Below are 23,957 nucleotides of genomic sequence, written 5' to 3' on the forward strand. Positions count from 1 at the left end.
CTCAGGCATCTGTGCATCTGTGACGTCACTGGGGAAAAGCGCCTCATTTCTTGCTCTCGAGCGCCCTCCTGTGTCTCACCCGACGCATGACAACAGGAAGGTAAATATTATTATTATTATTATTATTAAGCTTTATTTATATAGCGCTGTAAGTTTACACACAGCACTGTAAAGGCACCCTTTTCAAGGCAAGGTGCAAGGAAGGCGGGAAGGAAGGAATACCTGTGCCTTTTCTTTTGGGGGGGTGATGGGAATTGTAGTCCAAAGCTAAGAAGTCCCTGCCTTCGTTAAGTGCGCCGGCAGCAACCCCATTCTTCCTCCCTCGTGTCCTGGAGCGCCCTCTAGTGGCAGCAGGAAGGGCGAGTGGTTCTTCTCCCTCCCAGGGTTCCCTTCTTGGCTCTCTCTCTCTCGTGCGCCCTCCTGTGGCTGAAAGGGCGCACTTTGGCCCTTTGACTAGGCTTTGCGTCAAACCGCATCCTTCCTCCCTGTCCTGGAGCGCCCTCTGGTGGCGGAAAGGCGGCGTTGCGGGAAGGAACCAATTGCGATCGACCTTTTGCGGCGGAGTTCGCGTTTACGATGGAGCTCTTCCGCTGCGATATACCTTTTCGCCGTCTATACCGCAAATGCGACTCATGATTTGCTATGGAGATCACATTTGCGATTGAGCTTTTGCATTTTATATACACACACATATACAATTATATATATATATATATATATATATATACACATATATATACATATACACAAACACACACATATATACATATATAATTATAGTCATCCCTCCATATTTGCGGCTTTGATATTTGCGGATTTGATTATTCACGAATTTCATTAATATGTTCTCTCTAGGACTGTCTAGGTCCTCCAGTGCAACTCTGTGGTCAACTTTAACTAAAAGTTGCACTGAAAGACCATTTGTAGCTACTCCAGTGCCATTCTATGGTCAGTGTATGTTGGACATTGACCACAGAGTTGCACTGGAGGACCTGGAGATTCCTAGAGAGGTGTCCTCTCAGGTAAAAACAGTGTTTTTGTTATTTGCGGTTTTTCCATATTCACAGGGGTCTTGTTCCCCTAACCCTAGCAAATATGGAGGGACAACTGTGTATATATATATATGTGTGTGTGTGTGTGTGTGTGTGTGTGTATATATATATATATATATATATATAACTGTATATTATATATGTGTGTGTTTATATGTGTCTCTCTGTGTGTGTGTGTGTGTGTGTATAACTGCATGTGTAATATTATGTATGTGTGTGTATACATACACACGCACACACACATATATAATTATATATGTGTATATATGTGTGTTTGTGTGTGTATATATATATATATATATATATACTCATCTGTACCCAGGATAGACACAAAAATCAACTGTGGATGCAAAAGTGAATATATGATACACCTAGGATGATTCCATTTGTATCCCACATGCACCACAAACTAGAAAGATATGAATTATGATAGCAAAATACGCTGGTATCATCTACATCTCAAATATTCCAGTATTATGTCCTTTACCCTTCCGTAATTTGATACCCTCCACACTTGTAGGACTACAACCTCCATCATTCCCCCAAACGGCATGATCTGAAGCATCTAAAGAAGGCTGCTTTGCTATACTTAATTATGCTGCCTCCATTCTTCTGCTTTCCTTTCCTCCCTTGGCTTATTCTTGCATTTCCCTCCTTCCCCAAACTCTGTGGTCTCTCTGCTCTTCATCTTGGTTGGAATATGAACTCCTAAAGCATGGCTGAGATGAGTGTGTTGTGTACGTAAAGTGAGATACTCACTGTTGGCCTTCATAACTCATAATTCATAACTATCATCATTGATGAAGGGAAGATGTGGGAATCTTTAGGTGAAGCCATAACATAAAAGGGAGAACTCCTGGTAAGTCATCTGCATCAGGAACCTGCCTTTCTTTGTCCTTTTGTGCTTCTTGGATGGAATCACTATCAGCATTTTCTTTTTTTAAAAGCCCACATTATGATGTCAGCAATGATGTCATCATTGTGCAGAGAGATTGTGAATTATTTCTTCAGGATTTTGGTCACTTGGGTTTCCTGCAGGAAGTAATTAAGCTTCTGAGATTGTGAAGGAGGAGCTGCAATGAATGGTAGGATATGCTCTGTGATGATTCCTTGCCTCATGAAACACAAGTTTCTATTATTGCTTAAGCAGGGTTGTGAACCTGGTGGCCCTTAAGATGTGGCTGGACTCAAATTCCCATAATCTCTAAGCATCTGCTGGACTGACCAAGACAGATGGGAGTTGGAGTCCAACAACATTTAGGGAGCCATACTGGTTTTCCATCCTATTCACTTGAAGGAATGTTGCTAAATTTTGATCAAAGGTAAAGTCGAAGGTAAAGGTACACTGGAGAGAGTTGGCAGATAGCCTCAGTCATGTCTGGGAGAAATAGGTGTGCATTGTGGCTGTTATAATAGATGCCCATGTGGTTGCCATTCAGAAAGGTTCCCCAACTGGGAAAGTCGGTAATTTTGATACGATAAAACCAGTTACTCTAATTTTATTTCCCATTCTCTTTGCTAGAACTTGTTAGTTATGCTGAGAGAAGACTTAACCTCTGTTACATTATATGTTTGTTGTGGGTGTTGACATCTGTCCAAAGTGGGGGGCAAAACCACTTCCCTTTCTTGTTGTCAAGCATTTGCACCATAATTTTCAAAACAGCTTTACACTAGAACTCACTGTCCAGATTTCCAGAATAACCACTTCTGAGGGACATGTTAGAAGGGGGAAGAGTGGAAGAGCATTCACAAAAGTGATTAGCAGTCCTATGAAAATTTGAATAGTTTCAGTACAGGGTTCTGGCTTCAGACCCCCTCCTCCTGTAAAATGCCTTTCTAATTCTGTGGGACATGGATTTGCATAACTGAGGCCCGAGACAGGTGGGCCGAAAGGGGCATAGTGGCAGCAATACTAGGGTTCTGGACTGCGCAGCCACCGCACGGTCCGACACCCTAGTATGTAATGACAGCAGCCTGATGGCGGTGTCCTGTCTGCACAGCCACTGCCATTTTCACATAACGGACACATAGCATCTGCATGTCACGGTGTGTCCATTACGTCACTCATGATGTAACCTGGGCGCTGGTAAAAGAACCCGGGAAAACTGGCTTCTTTTAACTCCGGAGGGACGTTGCACGGTCTAGTGGCTGTGGCATCCCTCCAGAGTTAAAATCGGCACCTGCAGACCACCATTTTCCAGTGGCCTGTACTGCACCTGAGCGAAAGGTGCCCTAGTTATCTAACTTAATTCAGGAGGGCCACTCTTATTTAGTCCCAAAGGTTTGTTTTTAGAATATTTAACACAGGGATACAAAATGTGTGACCCTGCAAATTTACTGGAACTGGAGCTCTCATGATTCATCACCATCAGCTGTGTTGAATGTGGATGATGGGAGTCAGAGTCACACATTCACATATTCCCCAGCCCAGTTGTAAACATGGTTAGAGGGACCTCCTTCTGTGATAATGTTATTACATTAGAAAGTCATTCAGTTTGCTAGCATAAAGACACAGAGTGGAACTCTACACTGATGACTCAAAACATCATGCCATACAAATTACTTTATTTCAACATGAAAAGAGAATAGGGAAAGATTACATATAAAATGTGTTTGTTGCCATGCATCTCAGCCAATCAAAGATCTCACAGACATACATTGATGGGTTGCCCCATACCTGGATAGCACTGGCTAAATCCAAAGAACACAGATATCTCCAGTATGGAGAACATCATGTTGTATCTGGTTGATATGCAGGCATGAAGGACAAAGAGACCGTCTGGAAAAGAAGCAGAGCCAATCTTAATTCAGCACTGATATAGCAGAAAGGGATTCAAAGCCAGACTTTTTAGTGCCCTTTTCTTTTCATCTAACTCAGTGATTCTCGAACTCTGGTTCTCCAGATGTTTGGGATTTCAACTGCCAGAATTCCTGATCATTGGTTTTACTGGATGAGGCTTCTAGGAACTGAAGTCCTGAACAGCTGGAGGACCCAACTTTGGGGAAAACAATCTATTCTAACCAATTAAGAAAGTTTCACATTTTGGAATAATCTTACACAAACGCTGCTGCCCCTGACAAACCAAATTAACTTCTCTCTTAGATTGTATTCTGTTGAGAATGAGAACATGAGTACAGAGAGACCTCTAGTGGTTAAAATATTACACTACATTTAACCATTTAGCTACCACAGGTGCAACCGCCACTTCAGAATGTTTGTGCTTCTTCGTCTGTGACATCACAAAATGGATGCCATGGTGAGAGCATTTGAAACTGAATCTGTGTGGCATCTGCTCCATACATTGAGCTGTCTGGAGGGAGAGTGGAGTTCCTGACCAAGCCGTGGTCTGGTATTGATACAAGTATCACTGGAAACAGCCTTTGATGTTGCTCACAACAGGATCACTTGCGGAAATATTGCAGACGTGGTTCACAGGACTGAAAATCCCTCCATTTTGGAGGGGGCTGGATTCCTCCATGTAGAAAATAAGGTAAGAAGACGGCTAACCTAGCCTTCTTCCAAAGCTTTCTTTTGTTCTGGCTTATCTTGGTAACTACAGTAGTTGTGTGTAATGGACAAGTCTGTCTTGCACTACTTTTTGTTGTTGTGCCATGGACTTTTTGCCTATTACACATTTCTGGCTGCGTTCCGACTCTTATGGAGACAGAGGAGGAGAAATCAAGTGAGTGTGCTGCCCCTCTGTAATGTGTGGTGCAGCTAGTGAGGAGCACAAAGAGAAGGAATTCACATTGACAACATGAGCTACACTAAAGTCTCCAATTAGCTGGGGTTTATTTTATTTTATTACAGAGTAGCCTGCCTTTTCTGCCTTCCTATATTCAACCCAAAGAGAGAGTCAATGTGAGTGCATGGGTGTAGGAATAGCGCTGCCTTCATAGGCCAGCTGCCGCATCAGACTGTCTGCTTTAAAGAGGGGTACAGGGTGTGCACTTGGACTGGCTGGATTGGTGTGAGCTTTGAGAGAGAGTTTAGAGGAAGGGGGTGTTTCTCTAATGGACTGAATCGTTTCTCTATTAATTTTTGGGAACTTACTTGTTTGTGGAGGAAGAGATGGGGAAAGAAAGAGAGACTGATGAAAACTTCTAAGTACTCACCGCAAAGTTTCTGTATGTTGCGCATTGGGCAGCCACATAATCTGGTACACTATCCCTGTGTGGATGAGTGGTGGTGGGGAAGCCCATTTACCGAAATCCACTTGGGATTATGATGAACAGAGGTGAGGGGGAAAAGAGAGCATTTTAATAGACCTTTTTAATATCCCCATATACACTTTCGCCTATATTAATAACATGCATAAGTCTTTATGCACTATAGTTTGAACACAATAAAAAAAGTTTGCTTTTGCTTTACCTTTAATTTGCGTTAGTCAATATTATCCTATTATCATAATAAAATTAAAAAAATATTTATCCATTTTCATCTGAGATACTGGCGGGCTACAGACGGGCAGGAGAAGACGTCTTGGAGGTGTATTCTGCTGAATACGGAGCCTCCAGACCGCCCGCCCCGGGGACGTGCTTCAGGTGTCGGGGCTTCCACATGGGGGGCAGTGAAGACGCCTCACCTGGGTCCGTTTCGGACCCGTAGCTTCTATACCGCCGCCTCGGAGGACGCCGCAAAGAAAGGGGCAGCTTCCGCACGGGCGGCCCAAACCGCGGCTTTTTTTTTCCTTTGCCGGCTGGCGGATGCGCAGCTGCGCAGCTGCAGCGCTAAGCAGCGGCGGCAGAAAGCCTATGGGCACATTTAAAGCGCCCAAGCCCCTTTAAAACTTTTTTCCCCGCCCTGCCCAAGAACAAAGGTGGCAGAGGAGAACGTGGTGCCCATCCTGGTATCATGCGTCATTCTGCACAACATCTGTGAGACCAAGGGCAGGGTCCTGGATGAGGGCATGCGATATAGGTGCCGTTTTGTGCTGCCCACCCTGGGAGCAATCACGGCGGATGAAGAGGATGCCAAGAAGGCAGCAGGGGAGACTGTGAGGAATGCCCTGGCAGATTTTTTTCTGACAGGGAGAATCTGAAGGATGGCTCCTGTGCCATCATCTGTGATGTCAGAGTGCAATGTTCTGTAATAGCATAAGCACATGAATAAATGTATCCCATTATCCACAGTTTGAGTCTGCCTATCATTCCTGATCTGTGCTGTGGGCATGTTTTGCCACGTGCCTGAGGGGGACACACACAACCACACACACACAAAAGGTCTCCTGGCGCCTGTTTTCCTGGGTCAAAAAGATACATCAGCTCCAACTGCCAATTGCCCCTTTGACAATGTATCAATCCCCCTCAAATTCAAGCTTTCCTAATGGCCCATTTGAATGTATCAATAGGGCACCCAGAGGGCATCTATTGGGGGAGAGATTCAAACTGCTCCTCTGAAAGCTTTCATTGGCCTAGGACCACCTTGGCCTAACGGCCCTGAGCCACAGGTGCCCATATATACCCTTGCGCAACTGTGCAAGACCCCAGGACGGCGATCAACATGGCAGAGCCACGCAGGAGGGTCCCGATCCGCATGGCCTACTGGACCGATGAGGAGGTCGGGATCCTCCTGGACTCCCTGATGCCACAGGCAGCTGCGAGGAGGGTGATGGCCAGCACCAACAAGCCCAACCGGGGGCATTTTCTCGAGTCCTCTCGTGCCCTCCGAAACCAAGGGTTTCAAAGAACCCTGCACCAATGTAGAGTGAAGTTTAAAACTCTCAAGGCAGCATTCTTTGAAACCCTTGAAGATTTCAGAGAGGAGCCCCCGGTTGACAAGCGGCCACCATTCTTCTCGCGGCTGAAGGACCTGTGGGTCAGGGGAGATAGGCCCAGACTGGAAGATCGCCGTCCTCCAGGTAAGTCAGAGCTCTTGCCATGCCCTGTCCTACCCTCCTTGACCCTTCCCTTTCCCTCCTCTCCTTCCTGCATGGTGCCAATGCCATCCCTCCTCTTCCCTTCTGCAGGCGTGCGGCCGAGGTGGAGGCAGAGGGAGGGAGGGCACCGTGCCAGGTCGCCCTCTCCACCATCCTCGGGGGACGAGGATGTCCCCGAGGGTGGGCCACAGCCAGGACCAGCTGCTGTGGCCCCTCCGCAGCCAGAGCAGGCTCCTCTGGCGGCAGGTAGGTCCCCAGGGTGAGGGGTGGGGGTTGCCTGACTGCAGCCCCCACGACACTTGTGCCCTCGTCTGCCATGCCAGCATGGTAACTTGGGCCTTTTCTTCCTCTTTTGCAGGGCTTGAAGTCCTTGCTGCTGTCGCCGCCGCTGAGGAGCCTGGCCCGAGCCGCCGCCTGCCAGGGGAGCCAGGGGACTTGGCCCTCGATGCCAGGACCCTGGATCGAGTCCTCCAAGCCCGGCAGCAAGGTAAGTGTAGAGGTGAACCCAGGGAAGGGAGCGGGGGCACCCAGAAACCCTGCCTGTGGGAGTGGGTGATGGGCTCCACAGGCTGACCCTAACCATCCTCTTTCTTTTCCCCCCACAGAGAACCGGACGGAGAGGAGGTTCGCTGCCTTGGAGGACAAGGTGGAGAAGCTGGCGGAGAGAGTCTCCTCCATGGAGGAGACTCTGCAAGAGATCCTCCGCCGGCTTCCCGCCCCACCGCCTCCTCCCGCTCCCTGAAGCAGCTTCCCTCCCCTGCCCCCTCTGCCATCCCCCCTTCACCACCACCCTTCACCCTCCCCCTTCCCTTTGTAAATATTGTATATAGTCAAAAATTTTTATTGTTGTTATTAATAAAAAACTTTATTTTTTAAAAAAAATTTGTGTGGTTCATTATGCGCAACTGCGGCAGTGTGGCTGTGAGTGTGAATGTGACAGCTTAGGCGCAACTGTGCAGTCTAAAGCTAGGCAGGAGTGCTGGGAGGTAGCAATGTCCAAACTCTGTCCTTCCAGGCGTTTGGACTTCATCTCCCAGAATCCCAGACCACAGGGCAAGGTGTCTGGGGATTCTGGGAGATGAAGTCCAAACGCCTGGAAGGACAGAGTTTGGACATTGCTGGTTTGGGGACCAGTGAGCCAGGCCTGGTGGGAGGAGAGAACAGGAAGGGTAGACTAGAGTAGATAGGGCTGGGAGGGAACACATGCCCTGGGAGGCGAAATGATGTCTTTATGGGACATCATGGGACCTAGTGCCTTGTCAGTGCTCCCTGCCCCTTGATCCCAGGCTCCCTCTAGTTGCCCTTTGCCTTTGGGGGCGGGGTGTGGGCGGTGGGACTGCCACAGAGTCACTGAAGAGGCTGGAGGATGGCCCAGCAAGAGGCTGCTGAGACAACTCCACCTCCATGGCAACTCCCTGCTCCTCAGCTGGAAGGATTGCTCTTGCTGGGGGCTCCTGCTGCCCTACTCCTTTCTCCACGACCCTGGGGACAGTCCTGGCTCTTCCAGCTCTTGCTGGGGGCTCCTGCTGCTCAACCCCTTCGTCCACGACCCTGGGGACAGCCCTGCCTCTTCCACCCTGCTCCCTACGTACCCTTCTGCGTCTCGGGCCACCCTGCCCTCCCCTCATGATCTCCAGCATTTGCCCCATCAGAACAGTCTGGGCTTCCAAGGTGGTGTTGAGTCGCCTCTGCTCCTGGTCTGACCTGTCTATTGATCTCTCCTGGTTCTGAACGGCCCTCTCTTGAACTTCCACTGCCCTCACTTGCACTTCTAGGTTCCTCTCTTGAAATCCCAGTGCCCTCACTTGAACTCCCAGTGTCCTCTCTTGAAATCCTAGTGCCGTCTCTTGAAATCCCAGTGCCCTTTCCATGAGCTCCCTGCGGGACTGTCTGCCCCTGCTCACGAGCGGCCAAAAACGGGGCTTTTTTTTTTTCCTTTGCCGGCTGGTGGATGCGCAGCTGCGCAGCTGCAGCGCTAAGCAGCGGCGGCAGAAAGCCTATGGGCACATTTAAAGTGCCCAAGCCCCTTTAAAACTTTTTCCCCCGCTCTGCCCAAGAACAATGGTGGTCTCCTGCCAGCTGGTGATCAGCTGGTGTTGGCATCCTTGTCCGCTTGCACTTTGCCAGTGTCACCAGCATCATAGATGCCTCCTCTCCTTTGGTCCCCGTGCTCCTGCTGAATCTGCAATGCACAGCTACAGCTGTCTCTGCTGCCACCGCTGTCCCCCTGCCATCCCCCATCACCTCCCTTGTACATATGTAAATATTTACAGTTTTAGGGGTTTTTTATTGTTAGGTGAAAATGGCACAGGAATGTGTGTAGGGGTGCACTTTAAAGTCCAAACTTTCCAAGCAGCGCATGCGTACATGTTGCTCTAGGGTTAGGGTTAGGGTTAGGGTTAGGAGTCTTAAAATGCGCTGCAGCTGTGCTGCAGCTTCCACACCTGCATGGCAGCGGACGCTGCAATTAAAGCCTGACTGCAAACTGCGCATGTTCCAAGACCCCAACTCATTATGCGACGCAGCAGACACGGAGCTTTTAAATGGGCAACTTAAATTAGCGGCGTAGCAATTCTGGTGTACCGGTGCAGCAGCTCTCATGGCTTCTTCCACTTCTCAATATGTGTCAGCATTCAGGTAGGACTGCTCCAGTTTCTGCAAAATGTTTGGCTGGGACCATATAGCTATGAGGTCAGCCGTCTCAGTATGAGACCAAGACGTCCCCCTGCCTTTTTTCGGGGTGCTGGTGGATGGCTGTGCCATCCTGCCTGGTGGCAAAGGGGAGCCGCCGCACAGCTGTGCCAGGAGCAGCCGAACTGTGCCCGTTCCCAGGTGAAAATGGCGCAGGAATGTGTGTAGGGGGACACTTTAAATTCCAAACTTTCCCTTATCACTTTCTACAACCAAAACATCCGCCGGCAAAACTTACAACTTCCCGCGATTCTAGCAACGCATGCGCACAAGTGGCTCCAGGGTTAGGGTTACGAGTCTTAAAATGCGCCGCAGCTGTGCCGCAGCTTCCACAGCTGCATGGCAGCGGACGTTGCAATTAAAGCTTGACTGCAAACCACGCATGTCCCGGACCCCGACCCATTATGCGACGCAGCTGACACGGAGGTTTTAAACGGGCAACTTATATTTGCGGCGTAGCAATTCTGACGTACCGGTGCAGCAGCTTACAGACGGAGCTGCGCACGTACGCCGCAAATCAAAAAGAAGCGGAAAAAAGCAGCACCTTTTTAATGCCGCTTCTTCCCGCTTGGGGCGTGCGGGCAGCGTGTTCATGACGGCATTCAGGTAAGGGCCGTCTGAAGGCTCTACCTTCATGACGTCATGAATACACCCCTTTTTGCCCGTCTGTATCCCGCCACTATAAACCTTCATCCTAGTTTATCTATTTATCCTATGCAATTTAATATCCTATATCCTTTCACCTTATTTCTCTTTTCTCCTCTCTCTTCCCTCTTATCTTTTTTCCATAATGGATTTTATTTTCCAACATCTGTCTAATCTTATAACCACGGCTAATTATAACTAATTGTAGCTATTTTACCCCATTCTTTATCTAAACCAGATTATTTCTGCAGTGCGGATACAGCCTAAATCACTCTGGAAATGTGGTCATCCAAGCTGTGTTTAAAAACTTCCCAAGTTGGACAATTACCACCATCCAAAGCTATCTAGTCCACTGATAAATAAGTTCTTCCTAATGTTTAAATCAGCGCTTCTTAACCTGGGGGTCGAATGACCCTTTCACAGGAGTTGCCTAAGACCATCAGAAAACGTATATTTCCAATGGTCTTCTCCTCTATCCAGGGATCACAACAACACAAGGAACTATATTAAAGGGTTGCAGCCTTAGGAAGGTTGAGAAACACTGGTTTAAATGCAGTTTCTTTTCTTGTAATTTGAATCCTTTGGTTCCTTTCCCTAAAGTTCCCCTTCTGTAGATACACACCACCAATAATCTTCCCACACTCTCCAACATGATAAAATAGAGTCAAGACATCTTTCAGGGAAAATATCACAACTTTATTTACGTTCTCTCAACTGTGCCGCAAGGCAAGGACATCTCATCTTCGTGCCATAAAATAGTAGCCATTTTAATTTGTTTCAGGTACCTGGGATGTATAAAGGAGGTGCCAGAAATATACCCCACAAGGTAACTACTATGCAAAGCAACAACTTCCAATAAGAAATAATCCAAAGTCAGTACTGAATTATAGCAGCCACATACCTTCAGAATCGAGTTACTCACAGTCTGGTATGCTATTATCCTTTGGAAGTTGTCCGTTCTGATATATCTTCACATGGCTACACATGACTCACCAAGTTTTTCTAGTCTGATCTTCATGTAGACACTGTGATAGGCAAGGCCCTTCCAGCCTCCACTTTCATGCAATATCACCATAGTCTCATTGGATTTCACCTTTTTGATGACTAAAGTAAATGGTACGAAAGCAGTATTATGCCAGGATACACAAAGGCTAGCAAAAGCTTTGGTATTGGGGGGTATCTTCACCTCTTTTCGGCGCTTCTCATAAATATACCTTGACAGAGAGACGGACTTGTCATTGTTCGCAGTGTACCTCAAAGTAGGAGTCACACCCGCAACCGTGAACCTACATGAAAAGGGAGAACCAAGTCCCCACAGCTGATCCCAGAAAATTTTGTCAGTGCAATGTGTCTCCCATTTCATGCTGAAAGTGTGTTGTTCTGGTACCTCGCTCCGGTTGACATATGTCTGTTTCTCCAAGACATGGTGGTGGCATCTGACTTTTGAATCATCTATCTCCATTCTCAGTATGTCAAAGGTCGGGGGAAGAAGGTCTCCAATCAAAGGTCGAAAATAGCATGCATCATCAGGAAGATACTTAGCTGCTTCTATGGTGTAAAACCCTCTGTACATTCTGGACAAGAAGAGACCATTATAGGCCCGGAAAGCTACCCTGTTCTCTCTATAAAAGACATCAAATTGGAGAGAAGCGTCTTCTGAGTATTGGACCGGTAGGACTGGGAAGGTGTTTGGGTCTGTACCCACATCCATTGCAGCAAGATACATGCCTATCCAGTCTCTCAGCATAATTTTTCCTGAGGACAAGCGAGTGATCAAGAATTTGCCTGACTCCATCTTCTCAAACAAGCCTTGAATGGCCCAGTCATAGCCTCTGCCCAATGAGTCCCAGAACAAGTTGTTGTCCATCTGGAAAGCTACCCCTTCCTCTGCATCAATGTACGCTTCAAGCTGGCCCAGGCCTTTGGAGACATTTCGGAAGAGGTACTGAAAGGGTAATAGAGGAGATCTTATTTTACAGTGCAAGAAATGTTGACATTGAGAAACAAATCTTTCATTTAACATAACTTCAACCAGAACAACAATTATTATTTAAGCTAGTGGCCATAATATCTGAACTGCATTTGCTACTTAATTTTTCTAATTTAGTCCTTAACTAGTGTAGTCCTATATGTTAATGCAAACAAAAACAAACAGACCCCCAAACCCTGGTTTAAGCCAAAACATAATTTTTTGGTTTGTTTGTTTTTGAAAAACTGATTTTTCCCTCCCCAGCTATGGCATGTATATATGTTGGTTTGCTACCAGCCTACCAACTTCATCTAGATTAATGAGGGGAGCAAGGTGGCAACTGAGGAAAAAGGCAGTAAAAGTTTCCTTACACCGACTCCCTGCAAACACCAGTTACCACTGCTCCAAGCCACCAACTATGCATCTTTCAGTGTATAAATTTGATGCAAGAAAACAGCAGGCCTGGAATGGTTTAAGTACCCCCTCATCAGCCTCAAGGTTCTCATTCACTCCTTGGGAAACAACAAGCAGTGTGCTGTTTGGCCACATAGGCCCTTATCACACGTGAAAATGGGAACTCCAATCCAAAGCCATTCCGAAGGGAAGGGGGAATCGATTCAATTCAAATCCAGGCCAATTCACGTGATTAATTATCACACGTGAAGAGCTAAATTGTGGTCATTCCTGAGGCAAAGCAAAGCGAGTGTAAAATAAATTATCACACCAGTACATACCATGCGGATATCACCAATTTGAATTGGCACCCTTGCGCATGCTCAGTGGGGCTCTGAACCTTTGCACTTCTGAGGTGAAGAAGGGGGCCACTTCCTGGTTCCAGTTGCACATGAATGCTAGCCTCACATGAATGATTGCTTCACGTTTCTTCTTCCCTTCTATTTATTCTATTTTTTACTCTGTTTACTCTGTTTCAACAATTTAGCAATGCCCGCAACATCCACCATGTGTGGTCTCAAGTATACATACAGCCACATCCCTGTGTGTCCTCCATTACAGCCACCCCTCCCAGCCGCATCCCAACGTGTCCTCTGTTACAGCCATCCCTCCCAGCTGCTTCCAAATGTATCCTCCATTATAGCCATCCCTCCCAGCCACATCCAAATGTATCCTCCATTCTTGAAGGAGTACCGGAAGCAAATGGAGCAAAATTGCAATGCCTCATCATGGGAAATGTGGCACCTTGGAGGTTGTGGGGGGGGGGGGGCGTACCAGAACTGAAGCAAAGTTGCATTCCACACCAAGACCAATTTGAATTGGATTTGAATTGACCTTGGAAAAAGATTTGTGAATTCGCTAGTTCACTGAATTCACTTACATCAGGAGTGACATTGGATTGACTTACGATTGGGCTCAAAATGACTCCCCATAGAAAGCGATCATGTGTGATAATCTATCACGTAATAACATGAATTCTCATGGTTGGTCCCGGAATGGCTTCAGATTGGAGTTGCAAAAAACATCATGTGATAAGCTCCATAGACCCACTGACCTAGCCCCTCCATCTCTATCAGAACCCAACCATTCAGCACTTACCATGTTAAATGCTTTTCTAGGCCTCACAGCCAGGCACCTGCAAGCTGGAAGAGGAAAGTATGTTTATCAGGTTACTACATCACATTGCTCACAACCCTTAGAAACCAGTAGAAAATGAGAGCTCCCATGCAGTGGTCCTGCCAAGAGTTGAATTTGCTGGGATGCTAAATGCTTCCTCCTGTCACTGACTGCTATGTTTTGCAAACCACCTTCTAAATAAAAGCAGGCAGGCCAGGTTCAATCCCTAAATAAATGAGAAGGAATAATTCCCTCATTTCACCTTGATCTGGAAACAGCTTCTTTAGCTAAGATTTCTGCCTTAATTTCCAAACAGGAAAATATATTTGGAGGGGGGAGGGGATAGTTGGGTATACAGTCAGCCCTCCATATCCACAGATTCTTTATCTATGGATTCAAGTATCCATGGCTTGAAAATATTTTTAAAATTTACAAATTCAAAAAGCAAACATTAATTTTCCATTGTATATAAAGAACACCATTTTACTATGTCATTCTATTTTAATAGGATTTGAGCATCCACTGATTTTTGTATTCACTGGGGTCCTGGAACCAAACCTCAGCCAATACCAAGGGCCCACTATATGTGTGGCTGTTTAAATGACAAGCTATGAACAACTGCAATTGCTTTTTGTTGTTGTGTGTCTTCAAGTTGTTTTCTATATAAGGCAACCCTAAGGCTGGGGTTTTCTTGACAAGTTTATTCGGGGTGGGGGTGGGTGGGTTTGCCATTGCCTTCTCCTGAGGCTGAGAGAGTGTGACTTGACCAATGGATTTATATGGTCCAGCTTGGATTTGAACCCTGGTCTCCAAAGTCATAGTACAGTGATCAAACCACTACACCACACTAACACTTAATGGCATCACCAAGGGCCATCCCTAGGTCTCAGAGTTTGTCCTGCAAAACTCAGGGCCTGTGATAATTCTGGCAACCCTATGACTAACACATCTGCATGTTCCAACGGGTCTCTTCAGTATACCAGAACTGGTGTCAAGTCTACTAAACTCTTAATTCAGAAATCTAAGCTTCATCAGTAAAACTTGGGGGTCATTCCCACTAAGAAATACAGTGAATTGCCGATCAAATTATATGATCCTCATTGCCATTTGAAACCAGTTCTGATCCTGGTGCAGTCGATTGCAATCGCAATGAAGTGTTGGCAAATGCAAATGCAAATGCAAAAAAAACAAACACCCTGGTTTTTTCAGAGAGTAGTTTCAAAGTGATTCTTTTGAAAAGAATCAATTCCGCAGAGTGTTCAACAAGTGGGAACGGCAGATTGGAGTCGCATCATTTTGGAGCAGCTTAGATGATGCAGGCAGTGATTCAGTGGCAATTTATGCATTATAGGGACTGGCTGCCTCCCGAATTAGCACTGAATTCGGGAAAGGTAAGCTGCTCTTTTAATCCCATGCAATAAGGTCCTTACAAGTATCTGCACCAGAATTTTCCATAACAATATCAACAATTGCAGTGAGGAATCAGAGACTTCCCAGCACATAGAGCAATGACTTGGACAAAAACATTTGGGAGTTATATCATCATTATTTGCATGCTGGGAAAAATGATTTAACCCCTAAGTCAGAGGGGGAAATAATGTTCCTCTTGGAATGATAACACTTCAGAATGCTCATATGAATGCTCCCTTTACTTAAGAATACTCCCATTACCTAGCTTCACTGCAGTTTTATGAGAGTTTCCACCTGACATGAAGACTATAGTCCAAAGGACGTGGTAGGTCTTCCTGCTGTGTACACTAGAAGCCAGGCAATAGCACAAGACTTATGGAGCACATCACTATCAAGAAGGGAAGTCAAGCTGAATGTATTCTGAGCAGATCTTCCTGTTCAAAGATATAGCAGGAAGATAGACCAGGAATCTTTTCAATATAGGGAGAACCTAAAGGAGGAGGAAATATCCTCATGATATCAATGTGGCAAGAACTACAAAAATGCTATTAATTAAAATACTCACCATCAAACAAAACACCACAAGGATCAGCTCTATGGCTAAGCACTCAACACCCTGCTAGCGAAACAAGGGAAATGGCCAAACTTGCTCCTGAAAGGCCTCTTAAGCTTTCATCTAGAGTTGAAGAATTAATCAAAGGCAAGGGGGCAACAGCTGATTTCATTTGAAGGAAACTCATAGGGCCTGGGAAGGGAGAAGGAGATCCTAAATGGATCTGTATTATGTTAGAGTAGATAAAGGATCAGGTGAGCTCTTCCCAGAAACAGGAAACTTACAATGTCATGGTCTCATCTTTGCTCTGAGATCTGACAAATGCCTCTGGTTTAGAGAATGGGGAATTTCTAGTCAGAACTTTGAATAAAGATGAGCCACACAAGTCTCCTTCCTACAAGGAATAAGTAGGTCACCTAGGCCTGTTACAGACAGCCAAAATAAAGCTGCTTCGAGTCAAAGTGGAGGTATGGTGTTTCAATGATGCATGCGTCCTAAGAGTCCAGAAGCCACACCAAAGCCACACTCCAGTTCTTAGGGCTGGAGCGTGGCTTTGGTGTGGCTTCTGGACTCTTAGGACGCATGCATCATTGAAACACCATACCTCCACTTTATTTTGGAGGTATTATAAAGCAGCTTTATTTTGGCTGTCTGTAACAGGCTCTTGTAATCTATCTCTTGATCTACTAACACCTGTTCAGTTGTTCCTTTCTAGCCTCCATCTATGGCATGGATTCCATATTTGTGGAGTCGAAGGCTTTCGTGGCCAGCATCCATTGTTTTTGGTGGGGTTTGGGGGCTATGTGGCCATGTTCTAGAAGAGTTTTTTCCTGAAGTTTCACCAGCCACAGATGCTGGTGAAACGTCAGGAAGAAACTCTTCTAGAACATGGCCACATAGCCCCCAAAAACCCACTAAAAACTATTCCATGTTTGGTGGTAGCTTCCTTTATAGCTACAGAAAGTACATTTCTATACCGCTTATCAGTGCACTTAAGCACTCCCTTAAGTGGCTTACAACATATAAGCTCGACAAGACGGGGACTCATTTTAGTGACCTAAGGAAGGATGGAAAGCTGAATCCATCCTGAGCCCCTGGCTGGTGTTGAACTCACACCCTTGTGGTTTGTGAGTGAGTGGCTGTAGTACTGGCATTTAACCACTGCACCACCAAGGTTTTAGGTGAGCTCAGGGGCAGGGAATAGAAGCCAGCATATGAGGCATGGCTTAAGGAGCTAGGTATGTTTAACCTGGAGAAGAGAAGCAAGCTTGTTTTGTGCTGCTCCAGAGACTAGAACATAAAGCAATGGATTCAAGCTACAGGAAAAGAGGTTCCACCTTAATATTAGGAAGAATGTCCTGACAGTAAGAGCTGTTTAACAGTCGAACACACTCCCTCAGAGTGTGGTGGAGTCTCCTTTAGAGGTTTTTAAACAGAGGCTGAATGGCCATTTGCCGGGAATGCTTATATTGTGTATTTCTGTATGCCAGGAGGTTGGACTTGATCACCCTTGAGATCTCTTCCAATTCTGTGATTCTATGAATGTCCAATCTTCTGGACCAAGCATGGACTTCCAGGCCTCTCAGCCAAGACCTGACTCTCCTCAATCTGTGCTCCTTTGTTACTGATATTACTTTCTTCTTTCTAATCAGAGTCCTGGATACATCCTGCCCAAGGAGAAAAACAGGATACATACCTCTCCTTCTCTTCTTGAGTACTGAACCCAGGTAAGAATCCTACATTTAACACCCTTCACATGTACACAGACTTTATACTTTGGGCAGCCACATGTACTGCAGGAGTGTAAACTCCCATAAAGCTTTTGAAATAGGTAATCCAGAGTTTGAAAGGTTCCACAATTCTGATTTAGGTCACACCACACTGACATTTTTCCTGCCAATGTGATCAGCCAGAATACAGCCAATAAGCAGAGTTTCATTCCAGTCATTACTATTTTTAGGATTACCCCAAAACTCATTTCCATGTAGTAACAGCCGCAACAACTGAACCTGGGTGGTGCTGATACACAGAAGTGATGAATTTATCCAAATCACATATTTGAAAAGAACTTTATTTTATTGAAAGTAAAATAGGAGAAAGTGAAAGGAGATGATTTCCCTAATCTCTGCTCTCCATTAGTCCAGCTCTTTTCTGGTCTTGTTGCTAATAGAAAATTGAAGGATGTATTTTTTGTTCAGCATTGGCTTTATCATAATGCCTTCCCTGGATGTGCTTTCATCCTCATTTTCTAGCACATTCTATTCTCATTCTGTTTTATTTGCTAAGGCTGCTGTCACACTGCAGAAATAAAGCAGTCTGACACTGCTTTAACTGCCATGAATCAACGCTATGGAATTTTGAAATCTGTAGTTTTTTGAGGCATTTAGTCTTCCCTGTCAAAAAGGTCTGTTGCCCCATCAAACTGTATATTTGAGAATTCTACCACCTTGAGCCATGGAAGTTAAAGTGGCATCAAGCTACTTTATTCCTGCAGTGTGACAGCAGCCTTAGTCAAGGATCTCTGGGTGCATTTACACTGTAGAGATAATGCAGTTTGACACCACTTTAAGTGCTGTGGCTCCGTCTCACGGAATCCTGGGATTTGTAGTTTTGCATTGTCTTTAGTCTTCTGTGCCAAGGAGTGCTGCAAATCCCAGGATTCTGCAGGATGGAGCCATGACAGTTAAAGTGGTGTCAAACTATATTAATTCTCCAGTGTAGATGCACCCTCTGTCTCACTTGTGCATTTAGGCTTGCTCTGTCTTGCCTTCAGTATGGATGAGGGCACAACCAAGCAAGCTGGGAAATGCTGGACCTTTCCCTCCCACCTACTCCAACCAGGAGAGGACTCTTCTAGAAAGTAACAGTGCCCAATAAAGGACCAGACCAGGATGGTGCAGATCCTCCTAACTGTGTTGTTTCAAATATGCATCAAGTGTTATACACATTCGCTTGGAAGGCCACCATAGCATCTACAAAAGCCAAAAGTCAAGTCTTTGTAAACATGAACTCAGCTCAAAAGCTTTCATAGGGAAGCCCCACCCAAGCACCACCAGGGTGGTGAAGATGAAATTCTCATCCATGCTTGTATTTTCAACAAGTGCTAGGAAATGCAGAGCGGCATGCTTTTGCTTATCAACATAAAATTAAGCTCGGGCTTTAGTCTTGGGAGGCACTACTACAGCCTTAGTTATATTGTACAGAGATCTTCCAATCATTGTCCTCAGTGTACAAAACAGTGGGTTCTCCATCCAGAGCTATTAGGCTACACAGAAAAAGCATCTGTGGATGTGGAAGGCCGCCTCCATATTTCCATGGCCCAATGAGGGTGCCTTGCTCGAGGGGTATAGGTCCCTGGCACAGCATGTGTTTGACAACTAGAGGTCAATGTCTCTAATGGAAGAAATCTATTACCAGCCTTCAAACATTTCACAGATAGAACCTGGGATAAATGTGGGCAAGCAACATGAGTGTATGGTCAAAATGGCAAAAGATATTAATGTAGATGAACAGACAAACCAGAAGAAGCGACACCAGTTTGCTTTTGCTGAGCCTGTAAGGAAAGCCAAGACTTTACCCCTCCTCTTCTCTCTCATTGCTGAGTTAATTGAGAGCTACAGTAACTACTTTTACAGGTTAAACTCAGTTTGTAGCAACTGAAGTAAGTAGAAGTGGGAGGAGGACAGAGAAACTGGGACATTTTAAAAGCAGCTGAAAAAGAGGGACAGTAGCTGTTTAAATAGGACTCTCCCCATGTATTGAGGCAAGGAACAACAACAATTCAACAAAGAACAAGATCAATTAAAACACATTAATTTTAAAAATGCAACAATATAAAAGGCCTAAGCATACTTTACAGGGAGCAACCAGTCCCATTGAACTGTTAGAGTGAATATGCTCTTGGTTCAGGCCTCCTTGAAATGTTATCGGTCAGATCAACAACCAAGGTGAGTTGGAGGAAGGCACGCACAACCCAGGAAGGAACAAAGTAGAGCATCCCTCAAGATACATTACCTATAGAAACACCAGACAGAGTTTGTAAAGACTCCATCACTTCATGAAACCTCTCACCACCAGTAGGCTCAGGCAAAAATAAACTGCTCCAGACTCTCTTAGCGTGTGTATTCTTCCTCATCAATAACCTCTGCCATCATGTGCCAGTCTTGCTTGGACACATGTCCTGCTTTTTATTTGTAAAATGTTGAAAGGTATGAAATAGGAATGGAAGGGTGATTCATAAAATTCACTGTTACTGTATGATCAATTAAATTGTGTGCATGGTATTTTCCCACTCTGGAGAAGGCTTGCAATGTAATGTTACTGAATATGCTCTAATGGGGGGGGGGGGGGGGCATCTCATTCCTTTTATTAGAATCATCTCTTCCAGGGAGTGGGAATTGTTCAGCACTCTAGCTTTTGGTGTTTATCACACGGAGGTTTTTGCAGCTATTTGCAGCTCAGATCCGACGTGACTGTGGGTCCAACGATGCGAACTCACACAATCACGTGATGTCTTATCACATGTAATAATAATAATAATATGTTTTATTTATAGACCGCTATTCCGCGATGATCATAGCGGTGTACAGTAAAATCGTAAAAAATACAAAATAGAGTTAAAGGAGGGAGAAGTCTCATCCTTCAGGCAGTCCAAGATGTTGCTGGTCTGCCTGATGACTCCCTCTGAGGCCGAGATGACAGTTGAGGAGGGAGGGGCCTCTTCCTTCAGGCAGTCCCTGATGTTGCTGGGTCTTCCTGATGGCTCCCTCTGAGGCCGAGATGACAGTTGAGGAGGGAGGGGCCTCTTCCTTCAGGCAGTCCCTGATGTTGCTGGTCTGCCTGATGGCTCCCTCTGAGGCCGAGATGACAGTTGAGGAGGGAGGGGCCTCTTCCTTCAGGCAGTCCCTGATGTTGCTGGTCTGCCTGATGGCTCCCTCTGAGGCCGAGATGACAGTTGAGGAGGGAGGGGCCTCTTCCTTCAGGCAGTCCCTGATGTTGCTGGGTCTGCCTGATGGCTCCCTCTGAGGCCGAGATGACAGTTGAGGAGGGAGGGGCCTCTTCCTTCAGGCAGTCCCTGATGTTGCTGGGTCTGCCTGATGGCTCCCTCTGAGGCCGAGATGACAGTTGAGGAGGGAGGGGCCTCTTCCTTCAGGCAGTCCCTGATGTTGCTGGTCTGCCTGATGGCTCCCTCTGATTCCTTTCTATGGGAGCTCCTTCCATGGTCCTTCCGCAGTGATTCCAAAGTGACCTCTCATTTTGGTAAAATCCATAACAAGCAAATTCACAGAAATCGCTTTCAAGCTCACTCCGATTTCACTCCAAAATGGTCTGGTGTGTAATGCAACTTTGCTTCTGCTCTGGTACACCACCGCAACCCCCCCCCCCCAGGTTGCAAATTTCTCGTGATGCAGCGCTGCAGTTTTCCCCTATTTCCTTTCGGTGGTCCTTTCACTTTCAGGGCAACTTATTTATTGGGAATCTATATATGTATGTATGTGCGTGAATGTGAATATACAGACATGTCTGTCTGTCTATCTCTGTGTGTGTGTGTGCGCGCGTGCACGTGTTGAAATTGCTGAAATGGAAGGGAAAACAAAAAAGGGGAATGAAGAAGACACAGAAATATTCACAAGGCAAATATTCACGCAATCATGCAATTACACGAAACAGGGAACAAGAAGTTGCACCCCTTTTCACCCCGGAAATGTACAAGGTCATGATGCATTCAGAGCTCCACTGAGCATGCGCAAGGGTGCCGATTCAAATAGTTGAATCCCACGGTGTGGTAATACAATTTGCACTCACTCCAGTTTGTGTAAATCCGCATCACATGACTTGCCTTGGATTCGATTCCCCCTCGATTCAGAAAGACAACCAGGTGTGATAAAACATTCACGTTATGAGAATTCGCATAGGTGTACCAGGAGTAACCCTGGATCTGAGTTGCAAAAACCTCCGTGTGATAAACACCAGTGTTAGACTACAAGTCAAAATGATTGTGGCCCAGTATGTAAGTGGGTTATTCCAACTGATGCTGGTTTTTGCACACCCGAATCAAGGGCAAACACACCCAAAACGGGACAAATCCCCCTTAGTGTGTGTTATCTGGGAACAGATTTTTTCCCCCATTTCTTTTGCAAAAAAGGGGGGGGGTTCCCTGGGTGCTGCCAGTGTGAACTTGGGGTCAATTCGGGTCATTTTAAGGGAGGGATTAATGGGCCAACGGCTCCATACTATGTCATCCTGAGATGTGTTGTGCGTAGTGACACCAGAGTCCTCTGACATCTCACAAAACTACAAATCCCAGAATTCCATAGCATTAAGCCATGGGAGTTAAAGCGGTGTCAAACTATATTCATTCTGCAGTGCAGATGCAGCCCCGCAGTCTGATTCTGTAGATGCATGGTTTTCAACTTTTGGCTTTCTAGCCATTTTGGATTTCAAATCCTAGAATCCCTGACAATTAGCAATGTTGTGTAAGGCTTCAGTAACTTCAGAGGGAGTTAGAGGAGACCACAGGTTGACAATCACTGCTCTTTAGGACTGCACCAGTGCTTCTAAACCAACCCATGTTGTTTATAGTCTTGAATTGTTTAGCTGCTGGCTTAGACTGCTGAGATAATTTGCAATTAACTCAGGTTAATTCTGCCATTGGCCTTCAGCTAATCACTTGATTCCTTGTATATGTACAGATATTCCATCTGAAGGAGAGCACATTGAAGTGACCCTCATCCTTGTACCAGAATAAGGGCAGAAGACTTGACATCTTTACCAACTGCGAACACTAGTGCAGCGGGGAAAGGCTAGGACATGTTTGGACAGTGTTCCTTGATGGGCCAGTTTTGGGTTTTTGAGACATTTTAACCACAGCAAGATCTTAAAAAATGTGAGTACAATCACCTGCAATCTAAAGTGCTGCTCTCGCTACGAACCCCAACTTGTGCTTCTGTTACTCAGCCAGAGTTGCAGAGAGAGGTACTCAAGGTGTGAGAATTCTTACAATCATTTGTTGATAGTAGTGTGTGCCTTCAAGTCATTTTCCAACTTATGGTGAACCTAAGGTGAACATGTCACAGGTTTTCTAAGGCTGAGGGTGTGTGACTATCCCAAGGTCACCAGTGGGTTTCCAAGGAATCAAAAACTGGGTTCCAGGGTCGTAACCCAGTGCTCAAACCACTATACTTCTCTCTCTCATATGAGAGAGAGAGCCAGGGTGGTGTAGTGATTTGAGTGCTGGACTACAATTCTGAAGATCAGAACAGCCCACTGAGTAACCTTGAGTGAGTTCTACACTCTCAGCCCCAGAAAACCCCATGATAAGATTTGCCCTTCAGGTTGCCATAGTCAGAAATGACTTGAAGGCACACAACAATAAATACACTCACACTGACAGATAAAAAAAAATACTAAGGAAAGAGCTTCCTGACATGACTGATAGCTTTGCAGTGGCAATAGATATTTCTTGAAACAGCCAGAAAAGTGTGCAGAGAACAATGGAAAAGAAAATGTGCAATCACGAAAAGCAGCACTCTGTACTGCAACATTGATTTCCAGTGCTGAAAGAAAGGCATAACCGAAAGAAATGAGACATATTAGGCATTACTTCTTGATTTTATCAAATTTTCAGATATAAGGGAGGCTGTAGTGGTTTGAACATTGGACTATAACTCTGGAGACAAGGCCTCGAATTGCGGCTCAGCCATATAAACTCACTGAGTGACCTTAGTTAAGTCACACTCTCTCAGCCTCAGAGGATGGCAATGGCAAACCCCCGCTGAAAAACCTGTCAGGAAAACCCCATGATAGGTTTGCCTTAGGGTCACCATAAGTTGGAAACTACTTACAACAACAATGAATATTTAAATAAATATATAAATAAAACAATGAAGACTCTCAACTTTAGCCCTGTTCAGGCATTTGCCAATCTCCCAAAAAGGCTGAAACCAGGGGTGAGAATGTGCATTAAGCCCCATCACCAAGATCCCAGAGCAACTAGAACTAAACTTCACCATCAGGCCTTGGGCAAAGCAGTCTGAAAAGATGTCTGCAATAGCAGTCCAGATTTTTTAAACCTTGAGAGTGGGGAATAGTTAATCTTGAATCATCCAAAATCACGGGGCATTTGTTTCCCCTAAACAAACTAGACAGAATTCCTATTTCTGTCTCCCATAAACCCAACAAGGAAAAAT

At 45.6% G+C, this 23,957-nt stretch overlaps 1 protein-coding gene and 2 long non-coding RNA genes across 3 annotated transcripts; 2 read left to right on the forward strand and 1 right to left on the reverse strand.

Moving 5' to 3' along the window:
- Positions 1–4,285: 4,285 nt before the first annotated feature.
- LOC149322801 (uncharacterized) lies at positions 4,286–23,657 on the forward strand. The gene is made up of 3 exons (XR_016280017.1): positions 4,286–4,543; positions 17,421–17,495; positions 22,461–23,657. It is a non-coding gene; the product is annotated as an uncharacterized LOC149322801 (long non-coding RNA).
- Positions 7,190–7,728, forward strand: LOC149322802 (uncharacterized). Its single transcript, XR_016280015.1, has 2 exons — positions 7,190–7,418; positions 7,537–7,728. It is a non-coding gene; the product is annotated as an uncharacterized LOC149322802 (long non-coding RNA).
- LOC149322803 (uncharacterized) lies at positions 11,238–12,547 on the reverse strand. Its single transcript, XM_089499116.1, has 2 exons — positions 12,539–12,547; positions 11,238–12,212 (listed from the first exon to the last, which is right to left on the reverse strand). The coding sequence occupies exons 1-2, from the start codon at positions 12,545–12,547 to the stop codon at positions 11,238–11,240; spliced, it is 984 nt and encodes a 327-aa protein (XP_089355242.1).
- Positions 23,658–23,957: the final 300 nt, after the last annotated feature.

Source organism: Sceloporus occidentalis, unplaced genomic scaffold, assembly GCF_023333645.1.
Source record: "Sceloporus occidentalis isolate IW3139 unplaced genomic scaffold, rSceOcc1.0.p SCAF_1, whole genome shotgun sequence".
NCBI classification, from domain to species: domain Eukaryota; kingdom Metazoa; phylum Chordata; class Lepidosauria; order Squamata; family Phrynosomatidae; genus Sceloporus; species Sceloporus occidentalis.